This window comes from Lepus europaeus, chromosome 7, assembly GCF_033115175.1.
Source record: "Lepus europaeus isolate LE1 chromosome 7, mLepTim1.pri, whole genome shotgun sequence".
NCBI lineage: Eukaryota > Metazoa > Chordata > Mammalia > Lagomorpha > Leporidae > Lepus > Lepus europaeus.
The window spans coordinates 107,348,098-107,370,613 of record NC_084833.1 but is presented as its reverse complement, the minus strand read 5'-3'; the positions used below and the strand labels follow the sequence as shown (position 1 = coordinate 107,370,613).

General features: G+C 48.8%; 1 protein-coding gene across 1 annotated transcript in view; it reads right to left on the bottom strand.

Annotated features, from left to right (window-relative positions):
- Positions 1–20,393, bottom strand: part of CBL (Cbl proto-oncogene) — an 87,540-nt gene extending 67,147 nt beyond the window's left edge. Inside the window, exons 1-2 of the mRNA XM_062197192.1 lie at positions 20,140–20,393; positions 947–1,194 (exon numbers count right to left, since the gene is read on the bottom strand). Coding sequence (XP_062053176.1) covers positions 947–1,194; positions 20,140–20,334 — 443 coding nt within the window. The 5' untranslated portion in view covers positions 20,335–20,393. The remainder of the gene's footprint in view (positions 1–946; positions 1,195–20,139) is intronic.
- Positions 20,394–22,516: the final 2,123 nt, after the last annotated feature.

The following is a 22,516-nucleotide window of genomic DNA, read 5'->3' as shown; positions in this document are numbered from 1 at the left end:
TGCCCCTCTTCCAGGCCAGCTCTCTGCTGTGGCCAGGGAGTGCAGTGGAGGATGGCCCAAGTGCTTGGGCCCTGCACCCCATAGGAGACCAGGAGAAGCACCTGGCTCCTGCCATCGGAACAGCGCGGTGCGCCGGCCGCAGCGCGCTACCGCGGTGGCCATTGGAGGGTGAACCAACGGCAAAAGGAAGACCTTTCTCTCTGTCTCTCTCTCTCACTGTCCACTCTGCCTGTCAAAAATTAAAAAAAAAAAAAAGAAAAGAAAAGATTTCTCACTTTCAATAAATTTCACTTTGCTCACTGTCCCTGTCCCTGTCTTCAGTGTGGGACAAGAACTGAGGTCACCTCATCATCCAGCAGTAGTGACTGTCATTTTTAGTATCTAATCAATACAACAGAATACATAGTGGTCCCTCAAATATTCACTGAACAAACTCCTCTGCCTCTACTTAGTCTATATAAAAAGCTAATTTTACCTATAAACAAGATATTTTATTTCAATTTTACCTATAAACAAAACAAAACAATTTATTTCTTAAAAAAAAAGTTATCTAAACCACTGGCTTATTCCTCCCATTACCTCATACTTAAATTTACTAACATGCTACAACTTCTGGCAAGAGCGGACCTCTCACTACTTCCCCCCAACCTTCTTTTTTCCAAATGCTCACCTCCCCACAAACTTTCACGATCCTCAGGATCTCCAAACGACCCACTGCCTCCAACCTGTTTTCACGGCTGTCACTCACTGATATTTTAGAGGTGAACAAATCTACCATAGGATGGTCCAAATTCCTCCACAGCAACCGTCATACAAAACACACCTTCAATTCAAACATCAACTTTCCATTCCTGTTAACGCAAAATTAAAATCAACTACTTCTTTGTGTTACCCATTCAGGCAGTCACAGACCTGAATTAATATTTGTGTAGTATTTCTCCATTACCTAGGTTGAGAATTCTCCTCATACATTCTTTCCTTCCCCTCCTTGAAGAGGCTTATGGTCTGCTTAGTTTTCTTCATCAAATTTTCCATGAATACCCTAAAATACTCATTTTCTCCCAGTGTCTCCATCTTCCCCTCATATCTTGACAAGACAGTCCGGAGATGCTGGTAGGTATCTGGCAGCAGGTCTAAGATATAGGGGGGGCTGTTCTTTAGCGCCAGCTTTGGGTTCTGACACAACCGCACCACCTGCAACAAATGGAAAAGACGGGCTATTACTTGGAGGACTTGAAGAACAATTTCCCTTTTTAAAAGTTAAGAAATATGTGCTCCTTGGCAAAAACATGAAAAATGCATGAAGATATAAGAATGATCCATAACCCCACTGCCCAGAGGCAATCACCATACATTTTTAGTGGTCTCCTTAGAAGAAGTGATTATTAAAATCCTGTAAGAGAAAAACAGTGTAGACAACACACAACACATTAAACAACTACAGGGAAAGCAACCACTTAAATGCCTAAAAAATGCTAGCTGAAATAAAACAAATCACTTTTTTAAATCTTATTTGAAAGACAGGGAGACAGAGATCTTCCATCTTCCTAAATGCCCACAACAGGGCTGGGCTAGGCCAAAGCCAGGAGCTAGGAACTCAATCCACGTCTTCCCTGTGAGTGGTGGGAATCAAATTGAGCCATCGCCTGCTGCCTGCCAAGGTGTACAATAGCAGGAAACTGAGGCACAGAGCCAGGACTCAAACCCAGGCACTCCGATGTGCAATGTGGTTAAATACTGCACCAAATGCCTGCCCTGCTAATTACTTTTAAATACATGGCTCAGAGCCGGCATTGTTGGCCTAATAGATGGAGCCGCCGCCTGCAGTGCCAGCATCCCATACAGGCACGAGTTTGTGTTCTGCCTGCTCCACTTGTAATTCAGCTCCCTGCTAATGCACCTGGAAAAGTAGAAAAAGAAAAGCCCATAAAAGCATTTCAGGCATGGAAAGCCAAGACACTGTTGCAAAAAATAGCCTACCTGAAAGATCTATGTGAGTGAGATCCCAGTGGAAAGAAAGGGCCATCAAAGAAGGAGGTACCTTTCTCTGAAGGGAAGAGAGAACTTCCACTTTGCATATGGCCCTGTCTAAATACTGAAAGAGTTTGTGGACTCAAGAGGCTTCCATAGCCTTGGCAGCTCATGACAAGAGCCTCGGGTGATCGCTGACGTCATAAATAAGGGTGTCAATTGTTAAACCAACAACAGGAGTCACTGCACCTGCTCCCCATGTAGGATCTCTGTCCTCAATGAGTTGTACTATGATAATTAACTGTAAAAAGTGTTGTACTATGCGAATTAATGGTAAAACTAGTCTTCAAACAGTACTTTATACTTTGTATGTCTGTGTGGGTACAAACTGTACAAATACAGAGTAGGTCTTCTGTACATAAAGATAATTAAAAATGAATCTTAATGAAGACTGGGATGGGAAAGGGAGTAGAAGATGGGATGAGAGTAGGGTTGGGAGGGTGGGAATAGGGGTAAGAACCGCTATATTCCTAAAGCTGTACCTATAAAATTTATATTTATTAAATAAAGGTTTTCAAAAAAAAAAAAAAAAGGAGAGGAGAAGGAAGGGAGGGGAGGGGAAGGGAGGAGCGAAAGACGGCCCAAGTAGTTGAGACCTTGCCACCTACATGGGAGAACGGAAGAAGCTCCTGGCTCCTGGCTGTTGCAGCCATCTGGGGAATGAACCAGTGGGTGAAAGATCTCTCTCCCTCCCTCTCTCTCTCTCTACTGTCACTCTACTTTTAAAATAAGATAAACCTTTAAAAACAAAATACAGGGCGGACTCCATAATAAAGAAAATTCCCGGGAGCAGAAATAAAGGACATGGACGTCCTAGGAGATAAGTCTCTGTAATCTAGGGGCTTGAGTTCAAACAACCACTATGCGACAGGGGCAGGGAGGCCCTGGACCCAGCAGCAAAGCATGGTGTTAAGCTGAGACCCCCGCTGAATCCCACGGAAATGCGGGACTCTGAATTTTCCATCTTTTACTTTTAAGTTTTCTGAGTTCTTATGTTTGAAGCAGGTCTCTTTTAAACAACACAAAGCTAGGTCTTAAAAACCCAATAAAGGGGGCCAGGGCTGTGGCGTAGCAGGTAAAGCCATTGCCTGCATTGCCAGCATCCCATATGGGTGCTGATTCGAGTCCTGGCTGCTCCACTTCCAATCCAGCTCTGCTATGGCCTGGGACAACAGTGGAAGATGGCCCAAGTCCTTGGCCCCCTGCACCCACATGGGAGACCCGGAAGAAACTCCTGGCTCCTGGCTTCAGATCAGTACAGCTCCAGCCATTGTGGTCACTTGGGGAGTGAACCAGCAGATGTAAGACACCTCTCTCTCTCTCTCTCTCTCTCTGCCTCTCCTTCTCTCTGTGTAACTCTTTCAAATAAATAAAAATAAATCTTAAAAAAAAATAAAAACCAATAAACAGTCTGGCTCTGTGGCGCAGTACACTAATCCTCTGCCTGAGGCACTGGCATACCATATGGGCACCGGTTCTAGTCCCGGCTGCTCCTCTTCTGATCCATCTCTCTGCTATGGCCGTGGAAGGCATCAGAAGATGGTCCAAGTATTTGGGCCCCTGCACCCACGTGGGAGACCCAGAAGAAGCTGCTGGCTCCCGGCTTCTGATGGGCACAGCTCCGGCCGTGGTGACCATTTGGGGAGTGAACCAACGGATGGATGACCTTTCTCTCTGTCTCTTCCTCTCACTGTCTGTAACTCTACCTCTCAAATACACAAATAAAATCTTTAAATTAAAAAAAAAAAAACAATAAAACAATCTTTGTTTTCTAGCTGGTGAGTTTAGTCCATTTTATATTTGCTACAATGACCAATAAATTTTACTCTACCATCTTGTTTGTGATTTCTATTTACATAGATTTGACTGTATCTGGAAAAGAGAAACTATTAAGTCCAGAAATAGATGTGCGTGTATTTATGTGTGTGTGTGTGTGTATACAGATCCCTGTCTTATGACAAAGGAATGGCACTTCCCAAAAATGATAGTGGTATACTTGGGTAGGGTACAGGAAAAAAAGAAAATTAGATTGGGAATTTGGTGTAGTGGCTGGAATGCCACTTGGGACACCCAAAATCCCTTATATCCCCAGGTTCAAATCCCAGGTTTGTTCTCTATTACAGCTTCCTGCTAACATGACCTAGGGAGGCAACAGGTGCTGATGTAGTTGGGTACCTGCCACCCACACGGGAGACCTGAACTGAATCCCTGGTTCTAACCCCAGCCCAGCCCTGACCACAGAGAACATTTGGTGGAGAGTGAGCCAGCTGATGAGAGCTCTGTGTCTGTCTCAAACAAAAAAATAAAATAGTATATGGGGAAAGTTTCCTGTAGGTAATATTTAGGCTGAGAGCTGAAATTACAGGAAAGAGACAGTTGTACAGACAGAGGAAACCTCCGCTCCGACAGTGTATGGGAACAGGTTTGGATCTGTCTGGAGAACAGGAAGGCCAGTAAGACTGAAGTGCAGTGAGCAAGGGAGGGGGAACGACCGAGATGCGTGGAACAGGAGGGCAGTCACCAAGGAGACATTCTTACCATATCATCTTATCATAGGTTTTTAAGTTTTCAATTAAAGTTAAAAATTCAAAAAGGCAAGTAATCTTTTAACATTTTGACAAAATTACATCAGCCATGTCCAAATGTCTGACTTCAGTCACTGACCTAGAGTAAATTTTTTAACCTCTTAGCCTCAGTTCTTTTATCTGTAAAAGCATAGATAATATCTACCTCATAGTAAAATGTTTCTGAAAGGCCTGCACAGTTTCCAAATCAGCAGGCACCCAATAAGTGTTAGCTCAGCCTCCATTTCCGTAGTGACCAGGCTTATCTGCAGGGCGGGCAGGAGTTATCTTCTGGAGACAGAATGTAGACCTCCATCACCCTCTGATGGCTCCTAGGAGCTGATAACATCCCTACTGTCCTGACCACGCCCCAGCTACCCTCCCAGCCCTGCACTGTGTCCAGTAACCAAGGAATGGAGAACAGGCAGCAACAGTAACACAGGTACTGACTAGGTGAGCAACAACGGGCCAAAGCTTCAGTATCTCATCTCCCCCTCCAAAGGCCCAAACCAAAGACAACTCCCTGTAAAAACATTGACCCTTAATGAACGGCTACACACAACAGATATACCCCTGCCTTAAAGCTAAATGTATTAACACCACAGAGTTGAGGTAAACAGCACGATCTGCCCACCACCTCTGGGGAAAAGGTCACTTCCCTTCAACAACTACAGAACTGATCTAGAACTGCTCTAACCTTACCTACATGCACAACCTATAGTATGGAAGTGTTATTCATGACAATGGGCTGGAAAAAAACTCAACCCTCATAACATGCCACAAAACACTTGACTAAATTTGCATTTTGTAACCAGTGTCATGTGCCTTCCACAAATGTTATTTATTTTCCTTCCTTAGAATGTGACCTTGTGAAGAGCATTTGTAGATGAACCGTCCGCTTTTCTCGAGATCTTCTAGAGATGAATCATCAGAGAGCCAGAAAAGCCAGCCCTGCACTCACCACGCTGCATCTTTAACTACAGAACACTGACACAGACCACAGAGAAAACAGAGGTAAGCCTACTCTTTTGATATTAATGTCCTTCAGTAGGAAAGAAAAGTGCCTAAATATTTATAACCTCTAAAAAAAGTTCCCAAAAGGCTCTGTGTGAATAATTCAAGTCAATAGTTAACATCAAAAGCCAAAACAACCTGCCTTTCTGACTTAGTGAATTTTCAACTGGCAGTCACAGTTAGCCTCCAGAGCACAAATGTGCACTTCTGAATGATAAAGCATTGTCCCGATTCGCTGTCCTCCATTTGGCCAACTTTACTCTGCTTTCCAAGTCTTGCAGAGCAAAAATGGCTGCCTTTTGTTTATTTCCGCCTGTACATTCACAGCAGCACTCAGAACAATGTCAAAAAGAAACACGCTTAGCTCTGGAAACCAACAGAATCCTTGTACAGCCACCACACACTCCATTCATAGCTTTCTCACTGGCCTAACTCCTCCCCTGGCTTCTGCCAAGGTTCAGTGATCAACAGAAAAAAATCTGGAAAGTGTTATGATTCCCAAGAAGAGAAATAACTCTACACTTAAAAACTGCCTAATTTTTTTTAAATTGGAAAGTTACAGATAAGCCAGTCCTGTTCCGAATACAGAATCTTTACTGACACCATGTAATTTACAACTCTAATTCTGCAGAAAACTGTATGCATGACTATGAATGCCTAGGTATTTTTATCTTAGACCCCAACTTAGCCTCAAAAGCCTTTTTCATTTCTAAATTTAAAAATGAGTAACTTCTGTGCTACAAAACAAGTATTCAATATGTAGAGCCATACATAAAACATGTAAAATTTTATTACAGTTTAAAAGAATCAACAGTGCTTGAGAAAGCAGGTGACCTACTGAAAAGACCTCAGAGCAGGTCAGCCTGGTGACTGACATCAACCACCCAGGCAACCTCAGGCAACTTACCCACCTCTCTGAGTCTCATTTCTACCCTGTAAATGAAAGAGACCAAGCTATTTCTAAAGTCTTCGAAGGCTTCTGAATTCAGAAACTCTGTCATCTCAGGAACTTTAAGAGGTCTGACAAGAGCTCATGACTTTTACAAAAACAAGTCAGAAACCTATACTTTTTTAAAGAAATGTATCATTGCCTGATAATGGCCCCAAGAAAAAAGTCATTTGCTTCTAATTATTATTCTCCATTATTATCAAAATTCTTTATAGGCTTTTGAATTCTAATTACCCCATAACATTTCTCAAATACCATCAACATTACTAAAAACATCATGTGGGGCCAGCACAGTGGGTTAACCTCTGTACCTTGTGACACCAGGAGCCCATATGGGTGCTAGTTCATGTCCTGGCTGCTCCATTTCCAATCCAGCTTTCCCTGCTTAACGGCCTGGGAAAGCAGCAAATGAAGGTTCAAAAGTGTGGGCTCCTGTACCCACATGGGAGACCCGGATGCAGCTCTTGGCTCCTGGCTTTGGCCTGGCCCAGCCCTGACTGTTACGGCCACCTGGGGAGTGACCTAGCAGATAGAAGATCTCTCTCTCTCTCTCTCTCTCTCTCTCTCTCTCTCAGTATCTCTCTCTCTGTAACTCTTACTTTCAAATAAATAAAGAGATCTTTAAAAAAAAAAAAAGGCAGGAGCCAGTGCTGTGGCACAGAAAGTTAGAGACCGGAGCTGTGGCATAGTAGGCTAAGCTTCTGCCTACGGTGCCAGCATCCCATATGGGCACCAGTTCAAGTCCCAGCTGCTCCTCTCCCAATCCAGCCCTCTGCTAACAGCCTGGAGAGCAGAAGATGGCCCAAGTGCTTGAGTCCCTGCACCCACATGGGAGATCCAGAAGCTCCTGGTTCCTGGCTTTGGATCAGCCTACCTCCAGCTGTTGCGGCCATTTGGGGAGTGAACCAGTGGACAGAAGACCTTTCTGTCTCTCCTTCTCTGTCTGTAACTCTGCCTCTCAAATAAATATTTTTTTTGTAAATGCCACTCAACAATTCACACTAATCTTACTATTTTCATCTTACTGAGTCAGGTGCAGGAAAAATTCATATATTCAATACAGTGTGTGAAGTTAAATAACTGACATGTTCTGACAGCTTAACCATTTTTATACATGGACTCTATTTTTAAAAAAGATTAGTTTACTTGAAAGAGCAACAGAGAGAGAGGTAAAGGCAGAGAGCAAGATATCTTCCCAAATGGCTAGAAAAGCCAGGCATGAGCCAGGCCAAAGCCAGGAGCCAGGAGCGTCATCCAGGTCTCCCACATGGGTGGCAGGAGCCCAAATACTTGGGCCATCTTCTGCTGCCCACCCCCCAGGTACATGAGCAGAAAGCTGGACTGGAAGGGAAGTGCAGCAGCCGGGACTTGACCCAGTTACCCAATATGAGATGCCTATGCTGCAAGTGGCAACTCAACCCACTGTGCCACAACACAAGCCCCTAAGGAAAAAGTAAAATTTTTTCCATAGATATAAGTACAACAGCAAACCAAACACTCACATAAGCTAGAGAATAAATGATTTTGAGCACCACATTTGGATGCCACACACCAATTAAGAGCCAACTATGGACAAGCATATTGCATCACAGAGGTTCGGTTTAGTTGAAAGTCCTTCCTCCCACGCGCAGTCCCCTTTCTTGTCTCCTCAGGTATTAAGTCACAGTTTGCTTCATATTCCCCTGAAGATGCCCAGAGCCACAGGCTACACCTTCAGTTGCTTCCCAGAGACTACAAGTGTGAGCACTGGGTCTTCAACTTTCCAGCATAGGGCATGACTGTGGCAAGGTTCCCAATGTCATTTTCACCTAAGATAACTGAGAATCAGTCACCACATTTAAATCAAACTAAACAAGGACTGTCAGCGAAAGCAGACTTTGGGAGGGCAATGGGGCAGTACATGTATATTTTTAAAATCATTGGGATCACACTCTCACCACATCACCATCCAACATGGGATCCTTGGCAGAGGTTGGACTGGAGAGGCTGCCTGATCCAGTCTCCAAAGGAAAGGGGAAAAAATATGTAAAAGGAAATGGGGGAAAATGATGTATGATTCCTTTTTTAAGATTTATTTATTTATTTGAGAGGCAGAGTTACAGAGAGCCAGAGAAAGAGAACCAGATGGGCCGGCGCTGTGACTCACTTGGTTAATCCTCCACCTGCGGGGCCGGCATCCAGTATGGGTGCTGGGTTCTAGTCCCGGTTGCTCCTCTTCCAGTCCAGCTCTCTGCTGTGGCCTGGGAGGTCGGTGGAGGATGGCCCAAGTGCTTGGGCCCTGCACCCACATGGGAGACCAGGAAGAAGAACCTGGCTCCTGGCTTTGGATTGGCCTAGCACCAGCTGTGGCAGCCATTTGGGGAGTGAACCAATGGAAGGAAGACCTCTCTCTCTCTCTCTCTCTCTCTCTCTCTCTCTCTCTCTCCTTCTCTCCCTCTCTCTCTGTCTATAACTCTACCTGTCAAATAAATTTAAAAATAAATAAAATAAATAAGAAATAGAGAGCCATCCACTGTTTCACTCCTCAAATGGCTGCTACGGCCAGGGCTGGGCCAATCTGAAGCCTGGAGCCAGGAGCTTTTTCTGGGTCTCTCACATGCGTACAGGAGCCCAAGGACTTGGGCCATCCTCCACTGCCTTCCCAGGCCATTAGCAGGGAGTGGTGCGGCTGAGTCTCCAGCCAGCCCTCATTTGGGATGCTGGCTGCGCAAGCGGAGGCTTAACCTACTATGCCACAGCATAGTAGGAGTTTATCCTAAAGAAATATTTGCAAGTGGTCTGACCAATAGTACTGTACCATCACTTCTTCTTTTTTTTTTTTTTTTTTTTAAGATTTATTTATTTATTTGAAAGAGTTACACAGAGAGAGAAGAAGAGGCAAAGGGAGAGAGGTCTTCCATCCACTGGTTCACTCCCCAGTTGGCTGCAATGGCCCGAGCTGTGCCGATCCAAAGCCAGGAACCAGGAGCTTCTTCCCGGTCTCCCCTGTGGGTGCAGGGGCCCAAGGACTTGGGCCATCTTCTACTGCTTTCCTAGGCCATGGCAGAGAGCCGAATTGGAAGAAGAGCAGCCGGGACTTGAACCAGCGTCCATATGGGATGCCAACACTGCGGGCAGCAGCTTTACCCTCTACACCACAGTGCCAGCCCCTGTACCATCACTTCTAATATTAAAATTCAGAAACAGGGGTGGTGGGCATTGTGGTGCAGATTAAGCTGCTGGTGGGATGCCTACATCTCAAAACAGGGTGCTTGAGTTCAAGCCCTGCCTCCACTTTCCTATCCAGCTTCCTACTAATGCTCATCCTACGAGCAAGTACTTGGGTCCCTGTCACCCACATGGAAAACCCAAGAGTTCCTAGTTCCTGGCTTCAGCCATGCCCAGCCCTGACTGTTGTTGGCGTTTAGGAAGTGAACCAGCAGATGAAAGATTCCTCTCTCTCGCTCGCTCTCTCTCTCTCTCTCTCTCACACACACAAACACACTCTCTCTCTGTTGCTTTGTCTTTAAAAAATGAACTTCAATTTTTATAAGTAACCTAGACACTCTCTCTCTCTCCCTCCTCTTACTCTCTGCTGCTTCATCTTTCAAACAAATAAACTTCAATTTTTATAAGTAACCTAGATAGTATCACTATGAACTTATTAAATAAACATGTATGTGTGTGTCCCTATCATAAAATTCTATACAGTTAACTTTTAATATTTTAAGGGGGACCTATACAAACATACAGTATTAACATGGAAAACCTCTATAATGTGGCAAAGCTTTAAGCAGAAAAAATACCAAACTATTTTTGTTTGAAAATTCTACTTCTGCTTTAAAACATATATTTTTAGGTATGTATTATTTTCATGATTTAAGAACATAATAATTGAAATCTTAACATAAATAAGATATCCAACCACCATCCCTAAGGAAAAATGATCTGTCTAGCTGATTTATTTGTCTAAAATAAGAGCCACTGTGGTACATGGTACAGAGTCCAGTCCCTGGACCAGTCCTAGGAGCTGGTCAGGAATGCAGATTCTCAGGCCCCACCCAGACCTACTCAGACTCTCCATTTCAATAAATCCCCAGGAGATCTGAATTCATATTAAAGTCCAAGAAGCATGAGTATGTAAGAAATCATTGGACAAGTCGAGTCTCACATGAAAGAGCTAGGTGACTTGGGGAGGTTACCTAAGTCCTGTGACACTCAGCTGCATTCTTTTTTTTTTTTTTTTTTGACAGGCAGAGTGGATAGTGAGAGAGAGAGATACAGAGAGAAAGGTCTTCCTTTACCGTTGGTTCACCCCCCCAAATGGCCGCTGCGGCCGGCGCATCTCGCTGATCCGAAGCCAGGAGCTTCTCCTGGTCTCCCATGCGGGTGCAGGGTCCAAGGACCTGGGCCATCCTCCACTGCACTCCCGGGCCATAGCAGAGAGCTGGCCTGGAAGAGGGGCAACCGGGATAGAATCCGGCGCCCCAACCGGGACTAGAACCCGGTGTGCCGGCGCCGCAAGGTGGAGGATTAGCCTGTTAAGCCACGGCGCCAGCCTCAGCTGCATTCTCATAAAACACATTGAGATTTCTGATGTATCAGCAGATGGGAAATTGTAAACTGCTCTGGGCTGGCGCTGAGGCACGGCAGGTTAATCCTCTGCCTGCAATGCCTGCATCCCATGAGCACTTCCAATCCAGCTCCCTGCTAATCTGCCTAGGAAGCAGCAGAGGATGGCTCAAGTACATGGGCCCCTGCACCATGTAGGAGACTCGGACAGAGTTCCAGCCTTGTGGCTTCAGCCTGTCCTGGTCCTGGAGCATTGTAGCCATTTGGGGAGTGAACCAGCAGAGGGAAGATGTCTCTCCCTCTCTCTGTAACTCTGGCCTTTCAAGTAAATACGTAAATCCCCAAAAACCTGTGAAGTGCTCTATTATATCAGGAATTACTAGTGCTTAGTTTTCTTTAAAAAAAAAATTATTTATCTATTTGAGAGGCAGAGCTACAGACAGAGAAGGGTCTTCCATCCATGGTTCACTCTCCAAATGGATGCAACAGCTGGAGCTGGGCCAATCCAAAGCCAGGATCTGGGAGCTTCTTCTGAGTCTCCCACAGGGGTGCAGGGGCCCAAGCACTTGGGCCATTCTATGTTGTTTTCCCAGGCCATCAGCAAGGAACTGGATCAGAGGTACAGCAGACAGGACTCAAACTGGTGCCTATATGGGATAGCGGCACCACAGGCAGAGGCTTAGCCTACTACCCCACAACAACGGCCCCAGTTGTCAGTCTTAAATGATGAAATGCTTAAAAGTCAGCTACTTGCTGAAGTTAATAAATCATTCTCCAGGGCAATGCTGTCCGTCCAGCCGTCTTAGAGCCACTTAGGAAGAAGGAAAAGGCTGCAGGGGACAGACTCCAAACTACAGACTGGGGACACGTCTGAGAATGACAGGTGTTTGGGGGTATGACAGTAAAAATGAACTTTCACATTTTGTCCTGGGTAGATTATGATTCATAAATTGCATTTTTGTTTTTCTCAAAGGATGCTGAAGTTCCATACTGCTAGTTCAAAAAGAGTCTAAAAAGAAGGATACAGGAATTAGGCTCCCAGCCCACCCAACAAAGCACCTCTGAGCTGGCGTCATTTTGAAGCCTTCCTCCATGGCAGATGCAAGCAGTGAGCGGTGGCTGTGAGAAGGCGCCAGGCAGCAGCGTGCTAGGCGCAGCTCGCCACCCGTTCCCAACGCTGCAGACGAGGTAGCCAGTCCTGCTGATGTCTTCTGAGACATGCGGCACCGCATCTCCACGCCTGGATCCCCAGGGTGTGTGCACCAAAGCCCTCACGGGCATCCCTCTCCCCTCCCGGGAGAAGCTGCCCAGGAACAGGGAGAAGCAGGAAGGAACACTGGGGAGAGCTGAAGCTGGCTTCCAGCGCTCCTGGTGGACTACTCCCACCTATTTCCTTCCAGCACAAAATGTGCTAATCACGAAAACATTTCACAATGGCTTGCTTATTATATCCCCCTCTAACAAACCTACCACAGATCAGAATTAACTTCACTGGAAAATGTGACTGAAATTTAGGCTCAGCTTTCAAACTGATACTTAGTTCCAGTTTTCTTTTAATGTGTTAGGGTTAATTATTAAGTTAGGAAAATGATTTTTCACAGTATAAATAGTGTATGTTTGAACATAACACAACTCTGCTGAAGGGGAATCTCAGGGAGCAATATGACCATGATTTATCAAATTTATTATATGTACACTGTTAGCTAAAAACATATTAAAAACAGGCTTTACGGGGCCAGCACTGTGGCATAGTAGGCTAAGTCTCCAGTGCAACGTCAGCATCCTATATAAGCACTGGTTGTTTTCCATCTGCTTCTCTTTCAATCCAGCTCTCTGCTGTGGCCTGGGAAAGCAGCAGCAGGTTTCCCATGTGCTTGGGCCCCAGCACCCATGTGGGAGACCTGGAAGAAACTCCTGGCTCTTGGCTTCAGATCGACCCAAATCCAGACATTGTGGCCATCTGGGGAGTGAACCAGCGGATGGAAGACCTTCCTGTCTCCCCATCTCTCTGTAATTCTACCTCTCAAATTAAAAAAAAAAAAAAAAAAAAAAAAGTTTTAGGGGTGAGCGTTTGGCACAGTGGTTACTATGATGCTTGGAATGCCAGCGTCCTGCATCAGCAAGCCTGGGTTCAAGTCCCAGGTTTCCTCCTGCTTCCAGCTTCCTACAAATGCACAGGCTGCAAGGCAGCAGCTGACAGCTCTGGTAGTTCAGACCTGAATCAGGGAGACCAGACTCACTTCCTGGCTCTGGCTGGTGCAGGCATTTAGGAGTGAACCAGGAGATGGGAAATTTCACTTGTCTTGTCTCTGTATCTGCGTGGTATATGTCTCTCTGCTTTTCAATTAAATAACAATTTAAAAAACTCCTCGGGGCCGGCACTGTGGCACAGCGGGTTAAAGCCCTGGCCTGAAGTGCCAGAATCCCACATGGGCACCTGTTTGAGTCTTGCCTGCTCCACTTCCAGTCCAGCTTTCTGCTAATGCGCCTGAGGAAACAGCAGAAGATGGCCCAAGTCCTTGGGCTCCTGTACCCATGTGGGAGACCCAGAAAAAGCTCCTGGCTTCAGATCAGCGCACCTTCGGCCGTTGTGGCCATCTGGGGAGTGAACCGATGGAGGAAGACCTCTCTGTCTCTACCTCTTTCTGTAACTCTGACTTTCAAATAAATAAAATAAATCTTAAAAAAGAAAAAAAAGAAAGTAGATATGGATATCAATTATGTCTCCTCCCCCTCTTAGAAAAAAATACTCCTCTTATAGTAAGAGTCACCAGAAACTTCAACCAAAGTCAGAAAACAAACACAGCCTAATTCTATTTTATTTTATTTTTTAAAGATTTGTTTATTCATTTGAAAGGCAGAGTTATAGAGAGGGAGAGGCAGAGGCCAAGGCAGAAAGAGAGAGAGAAAGTATTCCATCCGCTGTTCACTCCCCAAATGGCCACAAAGGCTGGAGCTGGGCCACTCCAAAGCCAGGAGCCGGGAGCTTTTTGCGGGTCTCCCATGCAGGTGCAGAGCCCAAGGACTTGGGCCATCTTCTACTGCTTTCCCAGGTGCATTAGCAGGGAACTGGATCAGAAGTGGAGCCGTCAGGACTCGAACCAATGCCCATGTGGAATGCCAGAACTGTAAGCGGTGGCTTTATCCGCTACACCACAGCACCAGCCCCTTTACTTTATTTTATATACCTTTTAAACTTTTCACTAGTCACATGAAATAATCAACTGATTCATGTTTCACAATGAGGAATTTTACATCTCTTAAGGGAATTCTTAATAGGCATGAAAACAACACAAATTATGTTTTACTATGACTGTACCCTGCCTTCATAAAGTAAAACCACTCTTGGTAAATGTCGTTTGAATTCAACACTCACATACACATTAAAAAAAAGGATTTCCCACCAGATTCCCCTAACCAATGAGGACTGGGTTAGGCTCTAGTCGGGGGACAGACAGATGCGTCAATAAGCTGAAATTTCAAAGTGTTAAATGCCACCATGGACAACATCAACTAAATATACGGGGAAAACAGTCTGCACACGCCTCTATGCTCACCATGCAAGTAACCAGCTCACAGTACCTGAAGAAACACTAACCTTTAACTTAAAAGTAGACAAACAGTGGTTCACTGAACGCTACCAACTACACATCACCTTCCCATCACCCCGGAGAATGCCTATTTGGCTGCAAAGAACAGGAGGGGTGCTGCTGTGTTCCTGCGAAGGTCACTTAACACAGTTGAGTGTCACTTAACGACCGAGACACATTCCAAGAAATGCACGGTTGTGTGGACACCACAGAACGTGCTCAGACAAGTGTACGTGGTATTGGCCAACTGATCCACGTGGCCTCTTGTTGCAATCAAGGAACTTGATAAGCACAAGACTGTAGAGGCTACGCTGGTGAGACACTGCTTAGCACTTTACAGAAAACCATTGACAAGTAGGAACACGCACTAAAAGAAGGATTACAAAGTCTAGCATAGGGCCAGCGCCGAGGCGTAGCCACAGGTGATAAAGCTGCCACCTGCAACACCAGCATCCCACATGGAGTGAACCAGCAGATGGAAGATCTCCGTCTTTCTCTCTCTCTGTGTAACTCTGCTTTTCAAATAAATGAACTAAATCTCTATTTTTAGATTTATTTTTTATTTATTTGAAAAGCAGAATTACAGAGAGGAGAGAGAGCAATATCTTCCATCTGATGGTTCACTCCCCAGAGGGCCACAATGGCCAGAGTTAGGCCAGGCCAAAGCCAGGAGCCAGGAGCTGCATCCAGGTCTCCTAAGTGGATGGCAGGGGCCCAAGCACTTGGGCCATCTTCCTCTGCTTTCCCAGGCACATTAGCAGGGAGCTGGATCAGAGAAGTGGAGCAGCCAAGACTCACATCTGCACCCATATAGGATGTCCAAGCCTTACAGGTGGCAGCTTTACCTGCTAAGCTACAAGGCTGGCCCCAAAACTTACACTTTAAAGAAAAGAATTTTTGGAGCCAGCACTGTGGTGTAGCGGGTAAAGCTGCCGTCTGCAGTGCTGGCATCCCATATGGGTACTAGTTCAAGTCCCAGCTGCTCCACTTCCAATCCAGCTCTCTGTTATGGCCTGAGAAAGCAGTAGAAGATGTCCCAAATCTTTGGGCCCCTGCACCCACTTGGGAGACCCAGAAGAAGCTCCTGGCTCCTGGTTTCGGATAGGCTCAGCTCCAGCCATTGCGGCCATTTGGGGAGTGAACCAGCAGATGGAAGACCGACCGACCTCTCTCTCTCTCTCTCTCTCTCTCTCTGCCTCTGCCTCTGCCTCTCTGTAACTCTTTCAAATAAATAAATAAATAAATCTATTTAAAAAAATTTTTTTCTAATATATTGTATCTCATAAAAACCATCAACCCCTTAATGTTTTAAGGATGCAAACTGATTGATTTAAAGTAACAACATTGGGATGGGAGCAGCAGGTTAAGCTGCTACTTGGAACGCTTACACCACATGTCAGAGTGCCTGGGGTCAAGTGCTGCTTCTGCGTCGCACACAGCTTCCTGCTAACGCACTTCCCGCTAATACACATCCTATGGGTCTTTGCCATGCCACCCATGTGAAGACTTGGATGGAGTTCCTGGCTCCTGGCTTCAGCCGGGCCCAGCTCTGCCTGCTGCAGGCATTTGGGGAGGGAACCGGCAGATGAAAAGATGTAAGGAAACAGCTTAAGTTCCTGGCTTCAGCCTGGCCCAGCCCAGACAGCTGCAGCCATTTTTGGGTGAATCAGCTTATAGAAGATCTCTCTCTCCCATTCTTGTAACTCTGACTTTCAAATAAATAAATCTTTAAAAAAGAAAGAAAGCTAGATGGAAGTTATCTCCCTGCCCCACCCCGCCAAGCGTCTGCCTTCAAATACATAAAAAATAAGTAGGGGCCCTCGTGGTGGCACAGTGGGTTAAACCACTATGTGCCTGGGAAAGCAGCAGATAATGACCTCACCTCCCATATAGGAGACCCAGACGGCATTTCTGCCTCCTAGCTTTAGACTGGTCTAGCTCTGGCTGTTTTGGCCATTTGGGGAATGAACCAGCAGGTGAAAGCTTGTGTGCGCTCTCTCACTCTCTTTCTCCCCCCCCCCATCACTCTGCCTTTCAAATAAATAAATGAATCTTAAAAAACAAAAAAGCAAATAAACTTAAAAAAAAAAAAAACCAAACTTCAGACTACCTAGAGGGTCTGAGTTGGTCTGTCTTTAGAAACAAATAAATAAAATGGAACAGAATAAAAACAAAGGAGCAGGTATTTAGTCTGGTGGTTAAAATGCCCACATCCCATATCAGGCAGAGAATCTGAGTTTAATATTCAGCCCCTGGCTCCAGCGTCCTGCTCTGCAGATCTGAGGGGCAGCAGTGATGGCTCAGAGACTGGGTTCCTGCCGCTCATATGGGACACCTGGACTGAGTTGTTCCTGGCTCTGGCCCTGGCTCAGCCCCAGCCATCTGCAGACATTTGGGGAGTGAACCAGTGGATGGAAGTAAACAATCTCTCTCATTGCCCCACTCCCCAAATAAAATAAATATTTTAAAATAAAGACATAGTACAAAGCTAAAGGGGTAGGCAAATTTACTTACACAAGCAAGCTAAGAATAGCTCTTACATTTTTTTAGAGTTGTAACAACAAAGAATATGGGGGCGGGGGGGAAAGCTATGGTGTACCAGGTAAAGCCTCCACATGCAGTGCCGGCATCCCACATGGGCGGCAGTTCTAGTCCCAGCTGCTTCACTTCCGATCCAGCTCTCTGTTACGCCCTGGGAAGATAATGGAAGATGGCCAAGTGCTTGGGCCCCTGACTCCTGGCTTTGGATCAGCACAGCTCCAGCCATAGCAGCGGATGGAAGACCTCTCTCTGCCTCTGTCTCTTTGTAATTCTGCCTTTCAAATAAATAAATCTTTTAAAAAAAAAAGTTATAAAAAAGAGTAAAAGAGATGGTGCAATCTAAAATTACAGAAGTATTCAGAAAATCCGGAGAGCAGCATGAACCTATCAGACTAACACATCAGGAAGTACCAGGTTTTCACATCAGAAAACCTAACACGTGACATGGGACACAGACAAAACTAAAATCATCGTTTGAGACTGGGGCCAGCGCTGTGGCACAGCGGGTTAAGTCACCACCTGCAGCGTGGGCATCCCATGGGCACTGGCTGGAGTCCCGGCTGCTCCACTTCTGATCCCGCTCCCTGCTAAGGTGCCTGGGAAGTACCCGAGCCTCTGCCACCCATGTGGGAGACCTAGATGGAGTTCCAAGCTCCTGGCTCTGGCCTGGCCTAGCCCCAGCCGTTATGGTCATTTATGGAGGTGGACTAGCAGATAAAGGATCTCTCTGGCCGGTGCCGTGGCTCAACAGGCCAATCCTCCGCCTAGTGGCGCTGGCACACGGAGTTCTAGTCCTCATCAGGGCGCCGGATTCTCTCCTGGTTGCCCCTATTCCAGGCCAGCTCTCTGCTGTGGCCCGGGAGTGCAGTGGAGGATGGCCCAAGTGCTTGCGCCCTGCACCCGCATGGGAGACCAGGAGAAGCACCTGGCTCCCGGCTTCAGATCCGCGCGGTGCGCCAGCTGCAGCGGTCACAGCAGAGAGCTGAACTGGAAGAGAAGCAACGAAGAGGAGCAACCAGGACAGAATCCGGCAGCTCCGTCCGGGACTAGAACCCGGTGTGCCGGCGCCACAGGTGGAGGATTAGCCTAATGAGCTGCGGTGCTGGTCCAAATACATAAATCTTAAAAAGAAAACAAAACATATCTCTCCCTACACTAAAAAGAAAAAGTTAGAACCCCTTCTAAAACTATCAAAACCTAAAAAGTAGTTTTGCCTCAAAACTCTGAGTCTTTATCCTTTCCAAATAATTAAACATTTTGTGGGAATCAAAATGCATCACATTTAAAGAGATGAGAGAGTAACTTAGGGGAGAATTTTATTTGAATTATCTTCTCTGTAATACATCCTTTATTTACAGAAACACAAAAGTTTAATTTAAAAAAATGTATTACTTTTAAGGAGAAGGCATGAATCAATAAAATTCTGATCTACCACACCACCATCTTCTGTGAGAAACTACTTAAAAATGCTAATTTTTTCTACACAAGAATCTTTTGAGTGCTTAACAGTCAATCTGTAAAACGCAAACCTACAAACTGCAGATTCTGAATAGATTCGACACACTTTTTAAAAGATGTCAGCACATCCAACCTTCTGTCATGGTTTTATGACAAGTTCTAATAATAAAATCACTATTACACCACTGATAGTCAACACAGAAACACTTGTTACATTACACAGAATCCTCTGGCCTGGGAGATACCAGCCCTGAAGAGTGGCTCTGAAACCACTGGTATGCACTACGGGGCTCAGTAAGCATTTATATAGCACATTTACATCTGCCAAGGGCTTCATAACCTTTTTATTAGCTGTTTCCAGTCCAAAACAACCTATGAAGAACTTTACAGAAGAGGAACCTAGGCCCAGAGAGGAACCAAAGAAAACCAAGCGCACCCCAGAGGAACTAACACCATGCCAGCTCCTTCCAGACGCCGGCCCTCTGCAGCACGCACCCTGCCAAAGTAAGTTACCCAGGCGCACGACCGAGCGCGAAGCCCTGCGCGGACGCCCGCACGCCTGCGGGCGCCAGCACCCACGCCGCCGGCGGTCTCAGGCACCTCGGTAAGGAAGTCAGTCTCCCGACAAGCTGGCAGCGGCTAAATATCAAGGGGTTCCGTTGATATTTTTTCCAAAAAAAAAAAAGAAAACCAAGCGGATAAGCAAAGCGGTGCAAACCCCAGGCTTCCAAGTCAGGTCCCGCAGGCCCGCTACCGCCAGCAGCGGCCCGCGGACGGGGCTTCTCCCCTCCGCCGCGGTGGACCCCGCGCGTCCCGCAGGCTGACAGACACCTGAGCCGGGCCCCAGCTCCCTCCCGGCCCCGCTGGAGGACCCTGCTTCTCCCACCTCGGCGCTGGGTGAGAACACACCGACCCCCGGCCGCTCGCTCGCAGCACCGCACCCCGCTGCCCCAGGCCACGCACCCCGACTCCTCAGGCCACCGCACCCCGCTACCCCAGGCCACGCACCCCGACTCCCCAGGCCACCGCACCCCGCTGCCCCAGGCCACGCACCCCGACTCCCCAGGCCACCGCATCCCGACTCCCCAGGCCACCGCACCCCGACTCCTCAGGCCACGCACCCCGCTGCCTCAGGCCACGCACCCCGACTCCCCAGGCCACCGCACCCCGCTGCCCCAGGCCACGCACCCCGACTCCTCAGGCCACCGCACCCCGCTGCCCCAGGCCACGCACCCCGCACTTCCGCGCCCCTCCCTCCCGCCTCCCGGGCCCGCTCCGTGACCCCCACGGCACTTCCGCCCCGGGGGCTCGCGGCCCCCAGTCCACGCAGCCCCCGCCCCGGCTTTGTCTCGCGGCCCCCGGCCTCGCCCGGCCGGCCCCTCCCCCGCTTCCTCCGGCCGCCCACGCCCACCCCGCGCCGCGGTCCGCCGCGGGCCTTCACCTTGTCCATGAGCTTCCAGCACTTCTCCACCATCTTCTTGTCCACGGCGCCCGGCGGGTGGGGGCTGAGGTGGTGGTGGTGGTGGTGGTGCGGCTGGAAGGCGTCTTTCATGAGCCCGATCAGGCCGCCCGAGCCCGAGCCCCCGGAGCCGCCGCCGCCCCCGGCCCCAGAGCTCTTCTTCACGTTGCCGGCCATGGCTCGGGGCCGCTCCCGGGCCCAGCCGGCTCCGCTCGGCAGCGAGCGAGGGCGAAGGAGGGCGCGAAGGAGGGGCCTCTCCCGGCCGCCGCCGCCGCCGGCTCTCCGGGCCCAGGGAGGAGCGGCCGCCGGGAGGGGAGTGGGCGGCGCCGGGAGAGCGCGAGCCCGAGAGCGGGCGCGCGCCGGCGGCCGAGCAGCGAGCTCGCGGGAGCGGGCGGCCGCTCGGGGCCCGGCAGCGACCCCGCGCACGAGCCGCCGGCGTGCCCGCAGCTCCCGGAAAACCGCGGCCAAGTTTCCGCGGCCCGCGCCCCCGACTCTACCCCCGGGGGGCGGGCCGGGGCGGGGCCAGCCGAGCCTTGGCGCCTGCGCCCTCTGCTGGACAAGCGGGGGACGGCGGCCGGGAGGGAGGGAGGGAGGGAGGGACAGCGCGGAGTCTGCGCACTAGGCCGGGCCCGGGCCCTCGGAGCCCAGGATGGGCTGGAGGTGGTGGGCGCTCCGGCCGTGGGTCGCCGGCGTGTCTGAATTAGGGCAGGTGACCACGGAAAATCTCTTCACGTGAGGCCTTCTCCCTATGCCTGCCCGATGAGGAAGTTGGGCCTAGAGTTATTGGCTTCTTCAGATGGTGGGAAAATGGTGGGGGTGGTTTCCCCCCCACTGGCATTTAAGATTCTTCACTAAGAAGCGACTGGGGGGCGGGCGCTGTGGCGCCTGCATCCCACATGGGCCCCAGTTCAAGTCCTGGTTGCTCCACTTCCGATCCAGCTCCCTGCTGATGCTCCTGGGAGAGCAGCGGCAGATGGCTCAGGTGCCACCCACGTGGGAGACCAGGATGAAGCTCCTGGCTCTCTCCAGCTCTGCCTTTCAAATAAGTGAATAAAACTTTTAAAAAGGAAAACGACGAGGAACGGGCGCGCTGCGGGCTGCTGGATCCCGTCCCTAGGCCCCAGAGAGGCTTGCGACACTCAGGCCCTCTGACCTCGTGCAAGCAGAGTTCCCTTTTTCGGTTCTCGCCCCCTCTGCTCCGCAGAGACTGGTTCCCTTTCTGGGACTGGCTCCCGGCTCGGCGCCGCACCGCAGGTCCGCCGAGCCCGCCCCCGAAGCTGCGAGCCCGCGGCCGCGCGGGGTACAGAAGGCAGCTCCAGGCACTTCCACTTCTCTAAAAGTTCCGGGGAGAACCTCGAAAATAGGAACTTCCCTTCCAGAGGGGCCCGCGCCCCGCCCTGGGCGCTGGCCGGCGCACGTGTGTCTGGGGCTCGGCTCCGCCCTTCCGCGAAGCCCTGGGCAGCCGGCCCGGCCTCCAGCAGTTGTCATGGGCTCTGCAGGAGAGGACAGTGTCTTCGAACTCAAGGGCCGCGCAGCCCGACGTCTACTCTTGCTAAGCAATCGCTTTTATCTGAGATTGACTTTGGAGTCAGCGTCATTTCCTATTAATCAGTAGAATGCCCTTTGATCAGTTCGCACCTGGAAACAGAAGCATCCACCGAGGGATTCCCGTTATCTCCAGAATAAAACTCCCAGTGGGGGTCTAACTGCAGAGTGAGCCCCTTCCACTTCTCTACCACTCCCTGATCCGTATGTCCCTCGCTGGGTCACTCACTGCACCACAATTCTTTCTTTCTCCACACCACTACGCAGAGCAGCCTGCCTGAAGTGTGCACCTAAAATCCAAGCCACTCTTTGGCCGGCGCCGTGGCTCACTAGGCTAATCCTCCACCTTGCGGCACCGGCACACTGGGTTCTAGTCCCGGTCAGGGCACCGATCCTGTCCCGGTTGCCCCTCTTCCAGGCCAGCTCTCTGCTGTGGCCAGGGAGTGCAGTGGAGGATGGCCCAAGTGCTTGGGCCCTGCACCCCATGGGAGACCAGGAGAAGCACCTGGCTCCTACCATCGGATCGGCGCGGTGCGCCGGCCGCAGCGCACTACCGCGGCGGCCATTGGAGGGTGAACCAACGGCAAAAGGAAGACCTTTCTCTCTGTCTCTCTCTCACTGTCCACTCTGCCTATCAAAAAAAAAAAAAAAATCCAAGCCACTCTTCAAGCTCCACTTGGAATACTGTCCTGGCCACACATTCCAGCGGCAAGCAACCCCGCCCTCTCTGATTTGCATACCCACTCATGTCTTACACCCACTACGCCTTAACATGTGCAGTGCCGGCTGGTTGCCTTTGGATCTTCCGCAGTAC